The sequence below is a fragment of the Typopeltis vanoorti genome, chromosome 4 (assembly GCF_054136105.1).
Source record: "Typopeltis vanoorti isolate ZY-2024b chromosome 4, IOZ_Tvanoo_1.0, whole genome shotgun sequence".
Classification (NCBI taxonomy): Eukaryota; Metazoa; Arthropoda; class Arachnida; order Uropygi; family Thelyphonidae; genus Typopeltis; species Typopeltis vanoorti.
In genome coordinates this window covers 22165829-22191134 of record NC_143552.1, presented here as the reverse complement: position 1 = coordinate 22191134, position 25306 = coordinate 22165829, and the positions used below count along the sequence as shown (strand labels likewise).

At 37.0% G+C, this 25306-nt stretch overlaps 1 protein-coding gene across 10 annotated transcripts in view; it reads right to left on the bottom strand.

Moving 5' to 3' along the window:
* The window catches only part of LOC150107158 (small G protein signaling modulator 1-like), a 568327-nt gene that overhangs the window by 356118 nt on the left and 186903 nt on the right, over positions 1-25306 (bottom strand). For all 10 annotated transcript variants that reach the window (XM_090391669.1, XM_090391666.1, XM_090391674.1 and 7 more), the window contains one exon: positions 21893-21960. In XM_090391669.1, the coding sequence (XP_090247795.1) occupies positions 21893-21960 (68 nt within the window). The remainder of the gene's footprint in view (positions 1-21892; positions 21961-25306) is intronic.

Sequence of the window (25306 nt, the reverse complement as noted above, 5' to 3'; positions counted from 1 at the left end):
AGAAGTACTACAGAAAATAGTGGGAGATCGGGGGAGAACCAGAGGTCATCCCTGGAAACTGTATAAAGAGGGTGTGAGTAGAGTGAGGGGCAGGTTTTTTCGTGCAGAGTTGTGAATGATTGGAATGCCTTGCCTGAGAGTGTGGTGTCTGCAAGGAGTTTGAATGTGTTCCAGGTACGGCATGATGAGCTGTGTGTGTGATAAAAGGACCTCCCAGATGAGTTTTTGACTCCATGAGGTCTTTGGGTAATAATAATAATAATAATAGTACTGGCAGGAAACTTGGAACATTTGTTGACAGCAAAAAACACAGAGAGAGAGGGGGAGTGCATAATCCTTAAAATTTGTAGAACAGGCTCAGAAATGCCAGAAAAGTACAATACTGGAAATTCTTTCCATGGAAGTATATCAAGGAATAGGGCTATACAACCCACTGATCCACCACATGGTATAGGCTCTGATGCTTAGCAATTCAATAATGTTATTCTTCTGCGAAGAACATTTAGAAATTATAATTAACAATTTTTTTTCCCAATTATTATTATTTTCTTCAGCATCTCCAGAGTCAAAGACTCATTGTGGGAGGCCCATACTATTATTCACACAATACCTATTCTATTTCTTGAACTAACTCACTGATGAAGCACAAGACTGCATCTGGCAACATATTCCAGTCATTCACCACCCTCCAAACAAAAAATCAAGATTTTAGCAACTTTCCTAACTACTCTTATACAATTTACAGATGCAAGTCTTCGTTCTCTTTCTTGCTAGGTACACTACAGAAGAAAATAAAATCTACCATGTCCCTTCTTTTCTGCCTATTAACTAGTCTATACAACTTACTGGCTTTCAATTTGTCCTCATTGGAAACATTCCATAGACCTGTCACGATCTTAAGTTGCTCATTTCTGAATCCTCTCCTCACATGCAAGGAATCCAGGCAACAAGAAATGAGGGTGGTCTGAAAAGTTCATGGCCTAACAATGAAAAAACGAATTTATAATTTCAAAATAATTTTTATTTTTCAACATAATCTCCCTTAAGACTAATACATTTATTCCAGCCCATTATCCTGTTCCTGTAGTCATTCTCAGTAAGATCTGCAAAATATCACTCTACAGCTGCAATGACCTCTTGATTTCTTTTAGAAAGGCTTATACATTGGCAACACATGACTATTAAATTATTAAGGAATTTACAACATATACTAGAATATTAATTAAAAGAAACTTTAATAAATACTTCCTATATTTCGGCAATGTCACATTGCCATCTTCATTGGAACATACAAATATGGCACATGTACGCAGGCACTACAAAAAGCAAATGAGGCAGAAGACAAGAAACTACTGTTGATCCTAAAGGCCTAAGGTTCCCCTAGTGGCTACATTGGGCCTTTAGGATAATTTGTAAATCCCAAATTTGGAGCAGTCTCATGCACCCAAATTTGTTGAAATTTGGAACGTTTTTTAGAGGTGAGACTGATTCTATGAATAATCTTTCATACTTAAACTTGCTGCGGCGTATTACTTTGGCTTTCTTCTAACATATTCTGTGGTGGGTATCTAGAACATGGTCTGCAAGCTCAGAGTGGCTGTACTGGTGAAACTGGATGTAGTCTTTGTATTCTGAAATCCTAATATTCGCTGTCCTGCCTGTTTGGCCAAAGGAGGACCTGCGTGCATGTGCTATATTTGTATGTTCCCAAGAAGATGGCAATGTGACATTGCCAAAATATAGGAAGTATTTATTAAAGTTTCTTTTAATTAATATTCCAGTATAAGTTGTAAATTCCTTAAATAATTTAATAGTCACCCCTTGATTTGAAGAAAAATGCTGACCAGTGAGGAAGAGTTTTAGTTTTGGGAAGAGATAGAAGTCAGAGGGAACCAATCTGGGGAATAGGGTGGTGTTCCAACAATTCATAGTGTAGATGCCTTAATTTTCCCAATGGCAAAACACCTTTGTGGGCAGGTACATTGTCCTGATGAAAGATGATTTTTTTCTTCTGCAAACCAGGTCTTTTCTCACGAATTTTTTCATGTAGTCTGGTTAAAGGAGTGGAATAATATTTCCCGGTTATTGTTTTACCCTTTTCAAGATAATAAACAAAATGCCGATGCCATGACCTTTCCTGGTGATGGAACTGAATTTGTCTTCTTTGGCGCTGAACAACCAGCTTCTGTCCACTGTTTTGACTGCTGTTTGGATTCTGGTGTGTAATGTGAATCCAGTCTCATTCTTAGTAATAAATCGACACACAAAATCAGTTTTATTCTTGATAAAACACTCCAAGCACTGTTCAGAGATTTTCATGCGAGTGCGTTTTTAATCTGCTGTGAGCAAGTGCAGCACCCATCTTGCGCAAAGCTTTTTCATTTGCAATTCTTCATGCAAAATATATCCTACACATTCTTTTGAAATGCCTATAGTCTCAGCAATTTCATGCATTTTGACTCGCCAGTTATTCAATACCTTATCATGCACTTGATCAATGATTTCTGGTGGTGTTACACTTTTTGGACGTCCTTCACATGGATCATCTTCAAGGCTGGTACAGCCACGTTTAAACTTGGCAGTCCATTTCTTAATTGTTGAAAACAAAGGAGAAGAGTGCCCATAAACTTTTATGAACTTCAAATGAATTTCTTTTGGTGTTAAACCTTCTTTTACAAAGAATCTCATAACTGCACGACTCAATTTTATCCATTTCAAGGGATACAGACAACACTTTTGCTTCAGACAACTGTATAAAACAAACTACTTGATAGAATGACTTGCAATTTCACATGGTCGCTTATGAGGTGTACCAACTTAGAAAAAAAAAATCTTGCCGATAGTATTGCCATCTATGGTCAAGGCCGAAAACTTTTCAGACCACCCTCGTATGTTGGCAGATCATTATTATTCAGGCTTCCATGGAGTCAAAAGACTCATCGTGGGAGGTGTGACCATAACAGAATAGACTGCAAGAACAAGGAACCTTGTATACACCTGGAACTGAGAGAGAAGATAACTTCAAATAGGGCTTAAAAGCAGTAAAGAGGTTATATTTCTTTAAAGTTCCAATAAATTATGGAGGTGTCCCAGATATAGGGAGCTATTTCCTATATCTGGGACACCTGTAATGGGATTACTGTAATCTATATTGAGAAAATTATATGTCAGATGCAAGATGAAATAAATGTAAAACATCAGAAATCATGGAGATTGGTGAACAGAGAAGTGATATCAAAACTAACTATTCTGCTTAAAACTAAATTATGGATTAAAGATTTGAATTTTAGATGTGACTGTGTAGCCCTATGGAGATGGTAATTGCATTCATAGCACAAGGCTGCCCAAAGACTTGTAAATTCAATTCTAGTCTATGGATAGAAGATCTTCTTCAAAACCTTTCTTCAACCATTTCCCAAGTTAGTCAATCTCTACCATGTGAATTTTTTCTGAAAAATCAGGATTTTCATCCCATAAACTCAACAAAACTGACCACAGAACTCACACTGTTTCAAGCAATAATATATATGCTGTTTTGGGTAGGGGTCTGTACTCTCCTACTGGATGCCAGTGAAATCACTAACAGTGTTGGGCCACTATTCTATGATTGGTTAAGGGTGGAGACTAGCTGTCCACTACTCTTCAAAAGTCACTTGTGTGGGGGGGGGGGAGGGGAGGAGTGGCCTCACTTACTCCCTTTGAAGAATAAAAGGCATGAGCAGATTTTTTTAAAATATTTTATGGGATTTTTTATATGATATGAAGTATGGCCAGTTAGATGGTTAAAAAAAAATTATTATTATTAACATCGGATCTTCATGGAGTCAGAGACTGAATGTGAGAGGTACCCATTATAACACACAAAGCTCATCAAATGCCTCAACTCATTCAATATGTCTGCATTCACAACACACTCAGGCCATGCATTCCACTCACCAATCACTCTCCATGTAAGGAACCTTCTTCTCATACCTTTGTTGACATCCTCCTTATAGAGTTTCTAGGGATGGTCTCTTGTTCTACCCCACCACCACTCCCATTCTATGAAAATTTCCTTCCATGTTAACCTTGAACCGCCTCCCCCCCCGATCACCTTTATATGTCTCAACTCTCCTCCTCCTCCTATTCATGAGTTTTTGGAAATTACACCCCCCTCAATCTGTCTTCATATCCCACATTCCTAAGACCAGTTACCACCTTTGTGAATTTTCTCTAGAGATCTGTGACATATCCTCATTTCCTATGAAACCCAGATGAGGTTTCCAAGCTAATCAAGGCTCTATATAATGGAACCATAACCTTGTTATTTCTGTACATCAAGAACTTCCACATTCTTGCCATTATACAATGTGACAATGTAAGAACTTGTTTTAAGAGTATCCCCCACCAAATGTATACTTTGCATCCCATCATTGGTTACCAAATTTCAGAACCTTACACTTTGAAATATTGAACTGACAGTTCCAATCATACAATCTATTCAAGTCCCTCTATAAGGACACAACATCTACTTGACTCTGCATTGATCTCTCCAATTTTGTATCATCTACAAACAGTTGCACATAACCAATTAAACAAGTCCCAATATCATTAAAATACAAGTTGAATAGCAATGGCCCCAATACAGACCCCTGTGGTCACACCACTAGATACCTATCTGAGAACCAGTAACTGATTCAACTGACTAGTCTAATATCCAATCTCATTCATTTCGATTTATTTAACAGCCTGTCATGTAGCAGTCTATGAAAAGCTTTCGCAAAATGTGCATCTGCGTTGTCCAAGACATTTGTCACCTTGTTATAGTACATAAGTTGATAAAATATGATCTCCACTTAACAAGCCTATGTCAATAACCACAGAGAATACGGCTGTTATCAACCCATTTCTGTATCCTACTTCTCACCAATCTCTCTAGTACTTTCACCACAACTCCAGATATACAAATTGTCCTATAATTTGCAGCCATAGCCTTACCACCACCATTATGCAGTGGAGCAATTATACTTTCTTTCCACTCTCTTGGGATTTATGCTATTGTAAGACTTATTAAACAGGCATGCCAAGGAGCTACTGCCAACTCCTTGGAACATTCCCATGAGTTCCCTGGTGATATGCAATCAAATCCTATTGCATTATCAACAATGAGCTGATTTAATTCCTTATATACCTCCTGCTCATGATTAAGCCAACAACTTGCATTTCTTGAGCTTCTCATGATTTTATTATGAGGAGGATGAAAGTCCAGAGTAAACTGATATATAAAGTAGTTACTTAATATCTCAACTATGTCTTCTGCAGCAGTCACTATTCCACTAACTTCATACATTAACATCTTACCATAATCATTCTTCCTTCTCCTTACCACATATTTGAAAAACTTTCCAGGGTTTTCTTGGCTTGATTTGCTAATTTCTTCTCACAGTACACTTTTGCTGTTATTACCAAATGAGTAACCTTCTTGGCTTGCTGTTTTATGTACCTCATGCAACCGATTGTTAACAAAATCCATCTTATGCTGCCTCAATAGCGTCCTCTTCTTCCAAATTTCATGCTTAATCTCTTCATTCAGTCACTTAACACCTGCCTTATTTAGCCTTCTGTTCCTTTGGAACACATACACACATTGGTGGAGTAAGCCTCTGTTGGTCAGTTCTCACAAATCATTTATAAACTTCCTGGTTAACTCCTCATTCTATGCTATAACTCCAATCAGTTGCCTAATCTTCTAATGCCCACAAGCTTTGTAGTTCCACATATATCCTTTCCTCACAGAAATCTCTATAAAGCTGGCAAAGTCTCTTTACCCTAAGACAGTTGTCCCTCAAGAAATTCATTTTCTTGAGAGACGAACCAAATGATCTCTCCTCATTCCATATTACTAAAATTAAAATCACCCATAATGATTACCCTTCCTTTGTTCCAACTTGCTCATATCGTTACCTATACTCTACATTTCCTGATCTATAGCAGCATCCAACTAATTATCTCTTCTTGTCAATCTCTATCTCACACTGTACTGACTCAAAACCATTGCCAGTGTTTCCCTCTTACATCTACACTTTGTGCAGACATAATTCACGTGCTGTCAACAACAGCACTTCCTCTCCTTTCTTGCTCTTTCTAACCTCACAAAAACAACATCATACCCTTCCAATTCTATTCCCCTCAAAATTCTTATCCAACCATATGTCACTTAACCCAACAATTTTTGGATGAATAAACTTAATCAGCAAAACCATTTCATCTTCTTAATTTCTGTTGTTTCTGCCATTTGTAAATAAAAACAGCAAACCACTTTTAGGTCTATAACCAGTACTATCCATGCCACTTGTTGGTTGTGACATCCCTTCACCTAACAATTCCCAAATGCCTTTATCCCATTTACTCCTGATTCTCTGACCATCTATCTCATCATTATCTCACACACTTCTACTATTATTCTCATTTACAACCACTTCACTCTCACAAATTCCTCTCTCCTGATATTTTGCTTCACCTCCTACTTTATGTTCTTTGCCTCTTGCTCACATCACCCATTTGCTCCTTCTTGCAGCAATAGTCTCTGTAGCTGACTCACATGAAATCCATTTTTCTGCAACACATCACCTTTTGTCAAAACCATCTTTCCTTCAAATGCATGCAACACATTTACAAAACCCACTGCTTTCTCTTTACACAGCTCTGCCAATATATTATTCAAGATCCCTGCTCTCTCTGTCTCAATCCATCCCTATCATAACTCAGCAACATAGTGACTGTCTTTCCATCTACACCATTCTCTTTTACTCTTCTCAACAACCTCTTGATATTCATCCTCACAATTTTTCTTATATATAACCAAGTTATTTGTTCCAATCACCTCCAACACCATCTTACTTGCTGTCTGCTTCTCACATCCAATGAAACAATAATCCTGGTAATTTTTCCTTTTGAAAAATACACATGATGGAATCTCTCCTTAACTACACCTGTAATAAATGAATCTCCATACATTGCTATTCTTAAGCCATTCATCACATCTTTTTTTCTTTTTTCTTGCATCCTAATCTTTTGCTCTTTTTTTATTTCTGATTTTTTTCAAATTTATCATTTGACTACACAATTTTCAGCTCATTTCATATACAGATTAACTCATTTTTCAAGTCCTGCATCCTAGCAATTACAGTATCTCTCAGTCTATCATTCATTTCTTCTGTTTCATCATTCCTATTTTTCCTTGATTCCACAGTATCACTTGTTTTCGTTCTATCAGCAGTACTTTCTTTCTCTTCCATAGTCTCGCTTGCTTCTGTTCCATGATTTATAGTGTCATTTGCTTGAACAATTATGCTCTCTTTCATTACCTCAGTCAGTTTTTATATTTACTGAAAAATCAGTAATATTATTATTATTATTAAGAGAGACATCCAGGGAGTCAGGGACTCATCGAGGGAGACCACATACTACACGCACCAGCTATCATACTTATTCTTGAATTCATTCACACTGCATGCACTCGCAACATCTAATGGCAATCCATTCCAATCATGCACCAATATATAACAGAAAAATCTAGCCCTCATCCCCTTCTTAGCAGTATTCATTCTCAGCTTCCAAGATGCCCTCTTGTCCTTTCCCCATTCTCCATAAATTGAAAAATTCCATCAATTGAAATCCTGTATGACCCTTTCAGAAGTTTGTAAGTCTCAATCATATCACCATACTTTCTCCTGTTTGCTAGTGTCTGCAGTTCACAAATTCCCAATGTGTCTTCATAATCAGTATTCCATAATCCTGATATCATTTTTAATACTCTCCTTTGCACTTTCTCTCTTCACTGTATCAGAATTATCACGGAAACCAGAAGACCAGACAATAGTCTGGTCTTCTGGTTTCCGTGTGAGGGCTTATCAAGGTTCTCCAAGTGAGGGCTTATCAAGGCCTTGTAAAGAGGCAAAGTGACATCCTTATTTTTACATGTAAACATTCACTTCAGCATTGCAATTATCTTTTGAGTTGTATTTACAATCTTTGCTACATGGCCCCTGAACTTCTCCTTTCTATCTACTAACACTCCAAGATCCCTAGCCTCATCAGTTGCTTCTAGCATAACCCCACCAATATAATATGATATTGGATTTCTAATCACACCAAATATGACCTTACATTTATTAACATTAAACTGAAGCCATTTTCACATATCCACAATTCCAGCCTATTCAAATCATTCTGTACGTACTGCATATCAGCAGCATTCCTGATTACCCTACCTATCTTTGCATCATCAGCAAATAGCTGTAGGTCGCTTGTAAAATCCTTCCCAATATCATTAATGTATAAAATGAATAACAGTGGACCAAATGTCTTTGTGGTTCACCACTGGTTATTTAAAAAAAAATTTCTTTTTATTAATCTTTGTACTGGTTATAGGCAGTACTACCCTTACATCACGTCCAGACATTTCGTCTAGACTTGATATAGGCCTAAGCCTTTACAAGTGTTTTACCCTATGCCTGTTCTAGTTATCATTGTAGTCATTCTCTAGTGGCAACGCCATGCCACCAGTGTGCCCTGTAGGGCCCTCAAGGATAGAACTTTTATATCCTTCTGCGTAAGCCCAAGCTGTTTTAAGTCCTTATAACTATTTGCACTCCATATGCCATGTAAAGAGATGGTGACGCTGATAAACCTCGGAGTTGACCCATGTTCCTCCTGTATCTTACTAACTAGATCTTGGTTATTTTTCTAATAATTTACTTTATTATTATGGCTATAGGCTAGTGGGCACCCTGTTCCCATCACCTGGGCATTAACAACCCAAATTTCACCATCTCTTCTAATCACTTAGTCTGGCTTATGCAAACCCGCAGAGGTCCTATAATGTGGTTCCACCACAGTCTCCCAACCTATGTTCTTAAAGCGGTTGTTCAGAATGGAGACCACGGCATCATGCCTCCTCACACGGACCCCATGGGTGTGGAAGCACCATTGGGCTACATGAGACTGTCTCACTGTAGTGGCAGCCAGTCCTACAGTTGGAGTCGTCACTACCCCATCGAGCTGTGCAGGGCATTGATCCTCGTCCTGATAGGGTCAATATACTTGAATCCAGGGAGGAGTCTGGTGCCATCCCTTACCCAATCATGCTGAGGAGGCACCAGATATGACTCTTTTAAAGGAGCACCATCTACAGAACAGTGCAACAGAGATGCCCATCTCTTGTGTTCTGCAGGTGCTGACGCAATTAAAGTACTTGATAATGGGACCAGCCTTTAGCCCGCCTAAAGTCTTCTTATATTAATGGGCTATAGAAAGCCTCTCTGCAGATGGAGGAAGACGATAGTTCTAACTGTACGATTCTTGACAGCTGCAGGTGTGGGATCAGCCATCTAAGTGATGGAACCCCAAGCCCACCATCCTTCACCCTCGCATGGAAATATGCAGTAGGAGTGTCAGACGGCAGTCGGAGCCATGATCTCATGGCTGAATGGATAGCCCTGTCCATTCGGGACAGGACCGAGATATATGTCCTACCAAGCACCAACTTGTGGTAAAAGCGAGGTAGGAGATAGTAGGAAAGGAGAAACAGTCTTTGCTGGGAATTAAGAGGAGCTTTCCTCAAAGAAGCGATTCCAGCTTCTAGGATAGAAGGGACAGAAGACTTTCCCTTTGGGGTGAACATGATACCGAGGTATCTCCACTCTTCCAGGATGGCCAAAGCATGCAATGGCCTCCTGTGCAGGGAAAACTCTATAGTCTTGACTTTAAGCTTCTTGTCATGACCAGAGGGAAAAGAGCTAAAGAGCTGGACTTTTCTACATTGACAGAAAGGCCTCGAATAGAGAAAAAGTCAACTGCCCAGTCAAGGAGTTCCTGCAAACCTTTCTTAGTAGAGGCTACAAGAATAAGATCATCTGCAAAGGCCATAGCATTAAAGGAAGAAGCGCCTAGAGAGTAGCCTATATGGCTAGGAAGAGACTGGAGAAACTCATCTATGATGCAGTTAAAGAAAAGGGGAGATAGAGGATCACCCTGGTGAACACCCCGCACTGCGGGAATAGAAGTTGCACGGGACCCTGTAGTGATAGTGATGGAGCTACCCAAGTATAGCTCCATAACATAGGAAAGAAAAGTTCTGGACATCCAACAATAGATAGCGCTCGAAGGAGAGCAGGAAGGGAGACGCTATCAAAGGCCTTTTGGAGGTCCAGCGATACCATATACAGAGGCTTAAGGTGGCATCGGGAATCAGAGAGAAGAAAAGAAAGAAGATATATATTCTCGGCACAGCCGTCCGAAGGAATAATAGCTCTCTCTCTATAACCATGCTAATATTCTATAATCCAAACCCATATTCTCGAATTTTTGCAACAGTCTACCATGCTGTATTCTGTCAAAAGCCATAGCAAAACCAAAAGTATCATGGTGTGTATCAATTCCCCTTGTGTAGTTCAATGGTAACACTGTTATAGAATGTGAGCCAGTTGTTAAAACATGACCTTCCCCCTAGTAAACCCATGTTGCTCATTACAAAGTAGAGATTCACTGTCAACCCATTTCTAAATGAAAACCCTAACCGATTTTTCCAAACCCATTTCTAAATGCAAATCCTAACCATTTTTTCCAAAATCTTCACCACCACTCCTGAGATGCTAATTGGTCAATAGTTGGATACACGGTCTTTGCACCACACTTGTGCAATGGAATTATCATACATTCTTTCCATTCCTCCAGAATCTTCCCTGTTCTGAGACTCATTTAAACACACTGGTCAAAGGAATACACTTTTACGAGGGTGGTATGAAAAGTTCTCGGCATCGACTATACATGCCAAAACTATCGGCAAGATTTTTTTTTTTTCCTAACTTGGTACATCTGTCATAAGCATCCAAGTGAAATTGCAAGTCATTCTGTCAAGTAGTTTGTTTTATACAGCTGTCTGAAGAAAAAGTGTTGTCTGTATCCCTTGAAATGGATAAAATTGAGTATTGTACAGTTATAAAATTATTTTTAAAAGAAGGTTTAATGCCAAAAGAAATTCATTCGAAGTTCATAAACGTTTATAGGCACTCTTCTCCTTCATTTTCAACAATTAAGAAATGGGTTGCTGTGTTTAAACGTGGCCATACCAGCCTAGAAGATGATTCATGTGAAGGATGTCCAAAAAGTGTAACACCAAAAATCACTGATCAAGTGCGATATGGGCAAGTCAAAGTGCATGAAATTGCTGAGACTATAAGCATTTCAAAAGAACGTGTAGGATATATTTTGCATGATGAATTGCAAAAGAAAAAGATGGGTGCCGCTCTTGCTCACAGCAGATCAAAAACGTACTCACATGAAAATCCCTGAACAGTGCTTTAAGTGTTTTAACAAGAATAAAACTAATTTTGCACATTGATATATTACTATGGATGAGACTTGGATTCAACATTACACATCAGAATCCAAACAGCAGTCAAAACAGTGGACAGAAGCCTGTTGCTCAACACCAAAGAAGACAAAGTCAGTTCCATCAGCAGGAAAAGTCATGGCATCGGGGTTTTGGGATGCTAAAGGCATTTTGTTTATTAATTATCTTGAAAAGGTAAAACAATAACCGGGGAATATTATTCTGATCTTTTAACCAGACTAGATGAAAAAATTTGTGAGAAAGACCTGGTTTGCAGAAGAAAAAAAATCATCTTTCATCAGGACATTGCACCTGCCCACAAAGGTATTTTGGCAATGGGAAAATTAAGGGATCTGCAGTATGAATTGTTGGAACATCCACCCTATTACCTACATTTGGCTCCCTCTGACTTCTATCTATTGCCAAAGCTAAAACTCTTCCTCTCTGGTCAGCGTTTTTCTTTGAATCAAGAGGTGATTACAGCTGTAGAGGGGTATTTTGCAGATCTTACTGAGAACCACTACAGGGATGGGATAATGGCGCTGGAGCATCACTGGAATAAATGCCTTATATGTTGAAAAATAAAAATAATTTTGATTCTTATTTTTAGAGGGACCTGTGGCATAGTATAATTATTAAAAACAACATGTAAGTCCACAGTAATAACTTTAATTAATAAATAAGGTAGATATTTCGTACTAAAATTAATAGTACATCTTCAGTGTTACAAACAGGTAGGAATAGAATACAAGTAACGAACATTCGGTGGATCACCTATTAAAATACAATGTTGTCATGAGCTAGGAAATGAAAGAAATTAATAAATAATTAATATTTACGATAATTAGTTTTTTAATGATTAAATAAAATAAAAGTCTCCCAGATCTTCGAGAGAGAGAGAGAGAGGCAATAATTTCGATTTAAATTCGGTCGGTGTAAAAAAGCTTCACAACTTTCTTTAAAGAGGCGTTCATATTTGAACCTGCATCTATGAAGGAGAATAGCTTTATCCCACTGGATATTATGGGTAGTGGTAACACTGTGTTGTGCTAGACCAGACTTCTGAGGTTTGTTGTAATCAATATAATATTGATGTTCTTTATTTCTTTTTTCCACAGAACAGCCAGTTTGTCCAAAATAAGAAACATCGCATTCATTATTCTAATTTATAATTTTGAAATTATAAATTTGCTTTTTCATTGTTAGATCGAGAACGTGTGTGTGTGTGTGTGTGTGCGTGCGTGCGTGTGTGTGTGTACAACTCACAGCAATAAAGCATTTCCAAAAATCCTCAATTACATTTAGTCATTTGGCTAACTTAAAGGTGGCGAGTCAGTAGTCCATTATAGGATTGAGAGGGTTACTTGCATTCAGAATTTTGGATAATCTGTTTATCTAGGGAGGGGATGGACAAAAAAAATAAGTTTTAAAAAAAAAAAAAAAAAGTTTTATAGTTAATTTAGGGGTAAGTAAATTTTTTAATATTTTTTCTGGGAATTAGTGGGGTCAATATCTAAAGGTTTGCATGTGGTATGGTCTCTGAGCAACACATTTATTCTGCAATTGCATTCACTGGCAATTGAGGACCTAAGTGGCATTATTTCTTACTGGCTCTTGTAATAATTATATTTTTGTCTTTGAGTAATTTATTAAGCATGGAGAATTGGATGCTAGAGAGAGAGAGAGAGAGATTTTTTTAGGTAATGAAGCTTGAGTAATGATGTTACTGATATTGAGCCTAATAACATTGACAATGCGGAAAACAGGAAAAAGATATTTCTCTTCGGGGAAAAAAAATAGCTATAATTTTAAAGAAATCTCTTTTTTTTTACTGCCTTGATGCCCAATTTGAAGCTAGCTACCTTCATCTGCCCTCCTGAAGATACAAAGTCCTTCATTGTTTCAACCTGTCCTATTATGGTCAAACTGGAAGATATGAAACATGTCTTGAAAGCATAAGAAATATATCTGCTACCACAATTATGGTCAGAAGAGTCCAGATGACCACGACTTGAGCACGTTACACAGAATCAAACAGAAAAAGACTATGTTAAAAAACGTTTAATTTTCTTGACCAAAAAGCTCTGGAAAGACTTTTAATGGGATTATATTGATCAAGTGCATATAATAAACAACTACGTTATACCAACTAGTTTCACCAACTAAGGCTGTTGGCATCTTCAGGGTACATAACTGATGTAAGGCACTAAAAAGTAAAAAACTGTTACAAACTATAATCAACCGATTCCAATTATATTAAACAAAGAACAGAGCACGTACAATACATTCATAGAGCGTGGATGATATCACTTGTTGTTATTTAGGAACGTTCTATAGTCGGCACTATAATTCAGTTCTGGCGAGTTGAAGGATCTGATAAGGGTCTTCCAGATCGCGGGCAAGATTAGTCCTTGGTTCCTGTTAAGGTTTTGTATACAGCGGGCAACTGTTGTGGCTTCCTTAAAAATTCGGGAGCGGAAGTGCTCCTCCATGTAAGGAATTGTGCTTCTATCCACTCTATGGTTTGTTCTTGAGAAATGAAAAGCTAACTCCGATTTTTCTTCTCTGTTATTATTAATGTCACCTATGTGTTCTTTTTGCCTAATTTCAAGGCTCCTTGAAGTTTGGCCGATGTAATTCAAGCCGCACGAGCAGGGTATGTTATAAACTCCAGCACATTTGGAGAAAGGATGGCTATCTTTTGGGGATCTTAAGAATTGTCTAATCGTTTCTGTGGGTTTAAAGGCCACTCTTATTTTATGTGGCCTAAAGAGCTAGCAATCTTACTGGAAACTATCCCTAAGTATGGAATGACGATGTATGGAATGATATCCACCAACCTTACCATGAATGGATTTCCTCAAAGACTCATCCACAAGATATTTTTCTCTGAACCCCGACAAAGACAACAAGATGATGTACGTTATATTTCTACCATCGTCATTCCATACTCAGGGACGGTTTCCAATAAGATTGCTAGACTCCTTAGACCATATAAAATAAGAGTGGCCTTTAAACCCACAGAAACGATTAGACAATTCTTAAGATCTCCAAAAGATAGCCGTCCTTTCTCCAAATATGCTGGAGTTTATAACATACCCTGCTCGTGCGGCTTGAATTACATCGGCCAAACTTCAAGGAGCTTTGAAATTAGGCAAAATGAACACATAGGTGACGTCAATAATAACAGAGAAGAAAAATCGGGGTTAGTTTTTCATTTCTTGAGCGAACCATACCATAGAGTGGGATAGGAGCCCGATTCCTTACATGGAGGAGCACTTCCGCTCCCAAATTTTTAAGGAGGCCACAACAGTTCCCTGCTGTATACAAAACCCTAACAGGAACCAAGGACTAATCTTGCCCGTGATCTGGATCCTTATCAGATCCTTCAACTCGCCAGAACTGAATTATAGTGCCAACTATAGGACGTCCCTAAATAACAACAAGTGATATCATCCACGCTCTATGAATGTATTGTACACGCTCTGTTCTTTGTTTAATATAATTGGAATCAGTTGATTACAGTTTGCAACAGTTTTTTACTTTTCAGTGCCTTACATCAGGTATGTACCCTGAAGATGCCAACAGCCTTAGTTGGTGAAACTAGTTGGTATAATGTAGTTGTTTATTACATGCGCTTGATCAATATAATCCCATTAAAAGTCTTTCCAGAAAAAGGCTATGCTTCACAGCAAATAAAACATGAGTTTTTTTTTTTTCCATTGTTATTGTTGCTGTTTTGTTTGAATCCACAGCAGAGAAAGCTGTTTACTAGTACCCAGAGGATGCCCCTCTTAGGACTTGAGACTTATAATCTAATACCTATCATTTATTTTTTGTGTTGTTGTTGTCTATGTTATAAGATAAAATGTTTAACCATTAAATCTCAACATAAGAAAGAGAAATACTCTAATTTCTGGATATAATAATAATTGCTGTAACTTGGATGTAAATTTGAAATAAACTGCTAATTATTTTTTTACCAATTTGGCTTTTACAAAGCCAAATTGCGCTCGTGTTGTTTTTACTCTTTACCCAAGCTTGAGAAAAACAAAAGTATGAACATAAAGCATCTTCACAACTATGCACTTGTTTAGAGAGGCAGTACACTACACATCCAATTGCACCAATGTTCCATAATTAATGCACACTTCTTTTCAGACATACGTATTGCCATGCACTGTGCGGACTTTTTCCAACTGTGGGTTCCATAAGAGTGTGTATGTGCATGTGTGTCTCAGGGATTTCACAAGTTTTAGTCACGATCTGGTTTTAAAATGCAAATTAATTATATATCATACTTTGGTATACCATGCCATCCTTTGAATGGTATACCATACCATCCAAACAGCAGTTTGGATGGAAAATGCACTGGATATACAAAATGGTCTCACCTGAAATGATATCATCAGATGATCACACGAATGTTGGTAATACTAGTCTCCACACATTCTTTTCCATTTGTTTCTCTGGTGTAGTCTATCTACCTTGCCAGCTGTCAGTTTAGTGTTTTTATTTTGAATTTTGGTTGAATATTGAGAATGAGTACCCTAACATTGTAAAGTAAGCCATGAAAGTATTACAATTTTCAACCAAGCGGCCCCACTGGACATGGTTTTTCTGTTTCTTCTCCATTTGAAAAAAACAAAGTTGGCAAAATGCTGCATTATGGTAATTACATACACCAGCTGAAATTCTACTGAAGTCTGAGCAGTGGAAGCTAAACCTATGAAGATAATGACAACTAAATCAAAAACAAGTCACATTTCCATATACAAGCAGCGAGATACAGTATAATCACGTTATTAAAATACTTTGGATGAAAGGTAGTTGTAGCAATTTTATTCATTGGGTCAGAAATAAAATTATAATTTTGTTTTTATCCTTTACCCAAGCATAAGCAAAACAAAAGTTTGCATGTAAATATCATCATGATTAAGCTACTGTATATAGAAGCAAGTTGACTTCACATCAAATGACCCAGTATTCCATAATGCATACCTGGTTTCAACTTTACTGTGAAAAGTAACTTTTTCAATTTTACTTGTAAAGTGAAGAAGTGTTTATCACAAGACTGGAGTGGTATACAAGTACAAGGAAGCTAACAGTATCAGAAGAAAGAAAAGACAAGTGACAGCAGCAGAGACAAAGAAAAGGCTTCAGATTCATTATATTATCATGTAACCAAAGGTTATTTTTGTTGTTGTTGTTGCCAGTTTCATGCAACTGAATAACCAAAACACCTTTACTGAGGTTGCAGCAGTGGAGCTAGACCCATGCAGAGAAACTGAGAAGTAAATCTGTGGCAGAAGTCATATTTCCATATATCGGTAACAACAACATGATATTATTATTATGACACCTCCAGGGAGTCCAAAGACTCATCGAGGGACAGCAACTATTCTACAACTCTCCATCTCCACCACATCCATCTACTGCCCACCATCACCACCACTGGTATTTTCATGGAAATCACAAATATCCATGCCTATGGCGGGATTCGAACCCACAGCCTTTTGGCTGGAGAGCGGATATAACACCATATTATTAAAATACTCTGGATAAGCGAGAGTTGAAATAAGTTTATTCACTGGTTGGAAAGAAAATTATAATTGATAAGAAACTGTATTCCAGTTTTATCCTTCACCTAAGCATGAGCATACAATTGTTTATGTAAGAAATAACTTCACGAGAGGTAGTAGATTTCATATTTGTGATTGTCTGTGCAAGTATCAAATCAACTGCCTCTATATACAAGCGTCACAGTTGAAAAGATTGTTCGAGTACAAAATTTTGTTTTCTCAAACTTGAATAAAGAATAAGAAAAGAAAAGGCCTAAGTTTTATTCTCGTTATCACGGAAGGAAGCTCAATGTGGGTATTTTCAACTGAAGGCGAGTTAGCAAATCACTTATGGAGGTAGCAGGGTTTTTTCTCCCAGAAACTCAGGTATTTCATCCTGTATAGACAAATCGCCTTCAGAACACATGCAATTTACAGACAAAAATTACTAGTGGCGGCAGTGGGCAGTAGATGACATTGGTATAGATGATGATGGTAGTGCTGGTTCAGTGTAGTTGGTGAATTACAAGAGAGTTGTAGAGTAGGTGGCATCCCTCGATTAGTCTTTGGACTCCTTGGAAGTGACATGAAATGATAAATAATAATAATAATAAATTAAAACAAGAAAATATAATTTCTTGTCAAATATAATTTACTCTCTAATTTGGCAAAAAATCTGGTCAGAACTATCTGTAACTAATATACTAACAAAAACAAAAAATATGAATGAACAGAGCTTGACAAATTATGTAAAATCCACTCACCATGGAAAAAAAAAGAAAAAAAAAGAACTCACTCAAGATCCCTTCCTATTTTTTTAATATGTCCCAAAAAGTCAATAGTTTCATAAAATGATTGATTAGCAGTGCCATATTATTCTTTGGAGAACACTCTTTGTGTGTGAACTATTCCAAGAAGTCAATAAATAATAAGAATAGGAAGAAAAGTAAAAAAGAACATTGATTTTTTGGAAACAATAATTGGTTATAATTATTTTTGTTACTAGAATGGCACATCTTATTATACATATCGTTCTTGTTTTCTTAAAGTTCAAAAAAAAAAAAAAGATTTGGTTTAGAAAGTTTTATATTGAATAAAAAGCATTCCATTTTGTCCTAGTGGTTGGAAGTTTTTCCACTTGGTTATACTATAAATTAAACATTCCAAGAAATTATATTCTTGGTGTAATTCTTTATGCTTATACTTTTCCAAGTGTAAGCAAAAGAAACCTTGCACCTGAAGTATTTTCAGGACTGGGAAACTTGTATATAGAAGCTAATGACTTCACATCACTTGCCTTAGTATCCTACGAGGTGGTATCAAAAAGTTTCAGGACTAGCTCTGTTTAAGAGAAATTACTTTATTTATCTACGTTTACACACCGTCACCTTCAAAATAGTCCCCTTGCATATCAATACAGAGCTCCCAGCGTTCTTGTCACTTCGTGAATGTGTCCTGGAAGTCTTCTTTTCGAAGCATGTCAAGCACCCTTCTGCGATTCGTGCTGGATCTCCGCAATGGTGTCAAAACAGTGACCTTTGAGCTGGATATTCATCTTCAGGAAGAGGGCGAAGTCTGCAGGAGCCAAATCTGGTGAGTAGAGTGGGTGCAAAAGTGAGATCATGTTGTTTCTGGCGAGAAACTCACGTGTGAGGAGAGCTAGGTGACAGGGTGTATTGTCGTCGTGGCGCATCCAGTTTTTCGCAAGCCACAGATCTGGTCACTTTCGTCGAATGTCCTCCCTCAGACGCCTTAAAACCTGGCAGTAGAACTCGCTATTGACGGTCTGGCCCCCAGGGACGAATTCTCGATGCACAATGCTGCGAATGTCTAAAAAGACAATGAGCATGCACTTGGTCGAGCTGCGGACCTGCCTCACCTTTTTCAGTAGTGGAGATGATGGGCTCTTCCACTAGTAGAGTAGGGTCGTACCTGTACACCCAAGTTTCGTCACTGGTAATGATCCTCAAATTTCACGTTTTTTCAAACGTGAATTTCACGTTTGCTCTTTGTTCTAACTTGCTGTCCATGATGAAATCACAGATGTGGTAGCACAGGTGGACAGAATAGAATCAGTTGCACAGCTCCCGATGTACACAGGACGATGTCTTTTGGCACACTGACTTATGAAGGTAGGTGCTCCCTGTGACTGTGCGTGCAGCTTTGTGAAGCCATCTGTTGGCGTGTTACAAACCTAGTCTCGAAACTTTTTTGATACCACCTCATATAATGCAAAGCACATATCCTTACAGACATGTATAATTATTATTATTATTACCACTACATGATCCCTCCAGGGAGTTCAATGACTCCTCAAGGGAGGGCACTAACTCTACAGCTCTCTGTCTCCAGTACACAATCCATCAGCTACAACGAACCGCAACCACCATCATCATCTACCGTCCAAAACCACCACCACTAGTATTTTCACAGACAATCACAAATATCCATGCCCACAGCCTTTTGGCTGGAGAGCAGATATGCTAACTTTTGGCTAACCAGGCCTTCCCATAATGCACTGCATTATGGGAAGGATCACTACCCAGATCTCTTAAGACCTTTATTGAGGTCTCATCAGTGAGAGCCATACCCACAAGTGATACCAAGGTTGAAATAATGTAGAAGTCACATTTCCATATACGAGTAGCCAAAAGGCATCAACAACTTATTATTAAAATACTCTGGATAAGAGACAGTTGCTGGAAGTTTATCCACTTGGTTATACTATAAATTAAAGATGCCAAGAAATTATATTCTTTGTTTAATCCTTTATCCAAGTTTAAGCAAACAAAGTTTGCACCTGAATTATTTTCAGGAATAGGCAACTCGTATATAGAAGCTAGTGACTTCACATCATTTGCCTTAGTATCCCATAATGCAAACATATATCCTTACAGACATGTATAATGCTATGCATTATGGGAAGGGTCACTACCCAGACTGGTTTCGACCTTTATTGAGGTCTCATCAGTGGGAGCCAGACCTAGAGATAGTTGTTGGAAGTGTAAGCAAGTGGAAAAACTTTCAACAACTATCTCTAATCCAGAGTATTTTAATAATAAGGTGTGACACCTTTTGGATACTTGCATATGGAAATTTGACTTCTGCATTACTTCAATCTTGGTATCACTTCTGGGTCTGGCTCCCAGTGATGAGACCTCAATAAAGGTCAAAACCGGTATGGGTAGTGACTCTTCCTATAATGCATAGCACTATACATGTATGTAAGGATATGTGCTTTGCATTATGGGATGCTAAGGCAAGTAATGTGAAGTCATTAGCTTCTATATGAGTTGCCTAGTCCTGAAAATACTTCAGGTGTAAACTTTGTTTGCTTACACATGGATAAAGGATTAAACCAAGAGTATAATTATAATTTCTTGGCATGCTTAATTTATTCTGTTTTGTTCAGTTTGCAGCTACTTGCCAGCTGTCAAAATCTATTCGCCATGGATGAGTAGGCAAGCATATTTATCAAGATCTGTGAAAAAAAAAGATTAAAACCCTGTATGACAATGTAATAAATATTAACATATTTAACTATCTTTAAATAAAAATTACATCAGCTATCATGTGTATATATACTATTTCACTCAAATTAAATTTGTCAAATCAGACATGTATATACACCCTCAGTCCAAAAAGAAACCGAAGTTTTCGAAAATAGAAGAAACTAGTGGAGCCACCTGTTGTATATTTTTGTTGTCGAAAGCGGCAACCTTCATTAGTGTTGTGTCAACTGTTTATGACATTTGTTTCATTAGAAGCCGAGTTATAGTGCCCTGAGCGACAGTGTGTTTTGACGAACGGTCGAAAAATGAGTTTCAAACAAGGAGCTGCAATTGACTTTTGTGTTAAACTTGGTAAAAGTTTTACCAAAATGCATCAAATGCTTCAAAAAGCATACGGTGATGAATGATTTTCCCATACTCAAGCTTACAAGTGGTTTAAGCGATTTCAAAGTGGTCATGAGATGCTTGAGGATGACGAAAAGCAGGGCCGTCCAAAAACTGGACTGAGCGAAGTTAACATCCAAAAACTGCTTGATTTCATCAAAGAAAAGCCAAAATCATCTGTGAGATTGATTGAAGATGAATTGGGGATTCCAAAATCAACTGTGCACAACATTTTGACTGAGAGTTTGAGCCTTCATAAATTGAATTTGCGATTTGATCCTCACAAGTTGAACAACAACCAAAAAATGTTTAGAATTGAACACTGCAAGGACCTCATTAAAACTGCTCATAAGGACTCAAATTTCCTTGAAATGATCATTACTGGTGATGAAATGTGATGTTTTGAGTATGAGCCTGGAACAAAGCGCCAGAGTGCTGAGCGGAGACCACCAGAAGAGGGGCATCCGAAAAAAAGTTGCTTGGAGAAGTCAAAAGTAAAGACAATGCTGATTTGTTTCTACGATTCCAAGGGCATTATCCACAAAGAATTCGTTCCGCCTGGTCAATGGTGAGTTTTATCTCGAAGTTTTGAAGTGATTGATAGCAAGAATTCATCACATACGGCATGAATATTGTGATGCAGGCAGCTGGTCACTTTTGCATGATAATGCACCATCTCATCGTTCGAACATTGTGAGACAGTTTTTGAGCAAAACCAAGTTTGTGTTGGATCACTCACCGTATTCACCTGATTTAGCACCCTGTGACTTCTTCCTCTTCCCACCCGACTTCATTTGCCGATGAAAGGAAAGTGATATGACACCACTGAAAACGTTCAAGCAGCAGTAACCACGATCCTCAACAGTATCCCAAAAACTGATATAAAAAACTCATTTAACAAATTAATTGACCGTGCCAAACACTATATTGAAGCTGAGGGAGAGTATATTGATTGAAATAAATGATTTGAATAATTATAATTGGCTTGTGTTTTATTTTCTATTAAAAGTGTGGCTTCTTTTTGGACAGAGGGTGTATTAAAACTAACATAAGAAATTCACCTTGCTGATGACAATGAAGATAAACAATCTCTTCAACACTAACACTCATGGCATATTCCCAATACACACTGAAATACAGAAAAGCTATTTTTAATCCTGTTACATAGCAATCAACTGAAAGTAATTACTGAAACATGTAGACACAAGAAATAAATTAATTAATTAAAAAAAAACTTTATTAACTATTATTTTGATCTGAATATCACAGATCATCTTCAGTGCATTGACAAGTCAATGGAAGGTAGAACAATAACGATGGATTCCAAAATTATAAGAGTTGCATATTAGTATAAAATGGTATGGTAAATAGCAAAATGTGATTTAAAATACCACTGCTTATTAATAAGAATTAGACTTTACCAGATTTTAGGTAAGTAAAGGGAGTTGTTATAATTTAAATCTGAGCAATGTAGTAATGCGTCAGCACTTTTTTCTTGAACAAGCATTCAAATTTGAAACAGCAACAATGAAGTAGATGATTAAAGACAGAACTATCGTAAAGATGCTACTAAAGATACAAATGTTATATCTTTAGTGGCATCTTTACGATATAGTAGCTTGTTTTCAAGCCTATTATTTTATTTCAAATGTAGTATGGTATGAATATTTCTATTTCTGGTTCATCTGGCTGGATTCCAGGTCACTGGGATTTCTTGGGGAGGAGATGGTGGAGAGGGTCCAGATATGAATAACTACAATTATGAAATTCTATGGAATGTTCCCTATAGAGACAGACTGAAAGTTTGTAGTCTATAAATTCATATTTCCGAATTTAGGGACACAAAACATATGTGTTGAAATGATTATTTTACTTATAATTAATAAAATAACAATTTGATGTTTCGATCCCTGTATTGAGGTCATCATCAGAAGGATATAGGGAACCAAGCTTCATGCTCTTGCACTCTGTACTGGTAAATTAATAACTCTACGCTGTTAATTAATCTTTTTCTTAGCCTGACCTCCAGCAATAATTAAATAAAATAAAATAAATGTTGAGAAAAAAAAAATATATATATATATATACATATACACCTAAACCTCTTTTCCCACGATAGATAAGCTCCTAAAAATTACGCTTAAATAAAATTCACATAAAAAGAACTACTGACTCCATAGAAAAAGTGAAGATTGGTTCCAAACCTGAAATATAAGCAAAATAATGAAAAAAAAAAAAAAAAAACATTAAATTCATTAGGATCATAAGATTTTTGTTTACATTTCATGGGGAACACACATACATATAATGAATTTTAATAACTTTAAAAAAAACATTCATTTCAGTTGTTTGCTAAGGATTCTATAAAAAAATTATGTTATTCACGATCAGTTTCTGACAATAAACGAAAAACCTTTCATTTTCATGAGACTAACATCACTAGAACTACTAGATATGGTATTATCGTCATCAACTTCCACCTCAACTTGTGGAATTCTTCTTCTCATGTCTTGAACAAAAGTACCACTGGTTGTTTCGGTAGTTTTAGGCATGAACTCAGTTATTAATTGCAGTGTTGATGCTTTAGATAAGTCTTAATATAATTCTCCGTATGAAGACATTAACAACTTAAGCTCACGTGAAAACTTCCCAGCACGTTCTTCATTTGGGTCATGTCGGGCAAAATAATTGCCTAAAGTACTGGCCAGTTTAAGATGTTCTTTAATTATATCAGCAGTAAAAATAGGATTATCTTGATCATTATCATTAACTTCTTCGCTTTCAGGAGTCTCAGAAACAATCTCCACTATTTCGTCTTCGCTAAGAGGTTTATCAATTAAATTCTTCGATATCTGCCAAAGTAAGATCATTGAATCCTTCTCCGCCAATTTCACTATATTGGTGAATTCTGCAGTATGATTGAAGGGAACAGGAGCATTCTCTTTAACACATGCGGGCCAAATAGCTTTCCAGCATGCATTCATGGTTTCTGGTCTCAATTCAGATAACGATAATCGAACCTGATCAATACAATCCATAACTGAAAATTTTTTCCACACATCCATAACTGACAGTATTTCATCATCATTTAGCTTGTGCAAAACATACTGAAATGTTTTTTGTCTGACATAATATGTTTTAAAAGTCGCAGTTATATCCTGATCTAGAGGTTGTAGTAATGATGTGGTAATGGGCAACAGAAAAAAAAATTGCACATTTGGGTGTTCTATGGCAGGATGACCGGGTGCATTATCAAGAATCAAAAGCACTTTAAAATTTGAGACCCTTGTCATTCAAATAGTGTCTAACTTCTGGCACAAAAATGTTTGTGGAACCACTCAGTGAAAATATCAATGATCACCCAAGTTTTTTTGTTGGCCATCCAATGAACTGGCAATTTTTGAATATCTACGCCTTTCATTGGCTGTGGTCTTAATGATCGATTTATGAGCAGTGGTTTTAACATCCGATTTCCTAAAGCATTAGAACAAAATAGGAGTGTTATGCGATCCTTTGCTGCTTTGAACCCACCAAACGTTTTTTGCATTTTTGATACGTAAGTTCCTTTGGCATTTTTTTTCCAGAAAAGGCCGGTTTCATCCATATTCCAAACTTGTTCACGAATGTAACCTCCATCTTAAATTATTTTAGCGAGTTTTCGTGGAAATGCTTTAGCAGCTGTTTCACCTTTAATTTTTATATTATGAAGAGCACGTCTTTTAATAAACTTAGCCAGCCAACCATTGCTTGCATGAAATTCATATTTTTTCCTTGATTGAGATGAAGTATCTGGCTGCAGTTTTTTAATCTGTTCATAAAATCTCAATGCTGATTGCCTGATGGAATTTCCGTCAACTGGCATTCTTTTTTGTACATTATCTTCTATCCACATCACTAAAGCTTTTTCAGCCTTTTCTAGAACATCTCTTGTGTATGATGATAATTTCACACTCGATTTTGTCCAGAACATACAGCTTTCCTAATAGCCTCTTCATTTTTCTTTATAGATCTGAGAGTTGATTCACAGACTCCAAAATGCCTACCCACAGCCGTCGCACCTTCCCCAGTTTGAAGATGATCTAAAATATGAATTTTTATATCCAAGGAAACGGCTTTCCTTTTTTTTTTTTTTTTGTTTATCGGCAACATCATGTGAGGGCAGGATTAAAATCTTCGGTTAATGAAATGAAAGATGGTGTGAAAATTACATATAGCTTACCATTTATTATTTCTTGGCAAAATTATAAATTTTATAACGCGATTTTTGTTTTGATTTCACTTAAAAAATGCGAATGCAAAAAATGCAGTAACTGTGTTGTCTACTCAAACACCAAATTCAAACTGCTAAGAACTGCTTTTTTATGCACAGTCAGCTATGTAATTCAGGGAATTCCCAATAAATGAAATTCGTAAGAATTTAAAATTTAAAAAATTAAAAAATAAATAATAAATTAAAAAATTATAATTAATAAATA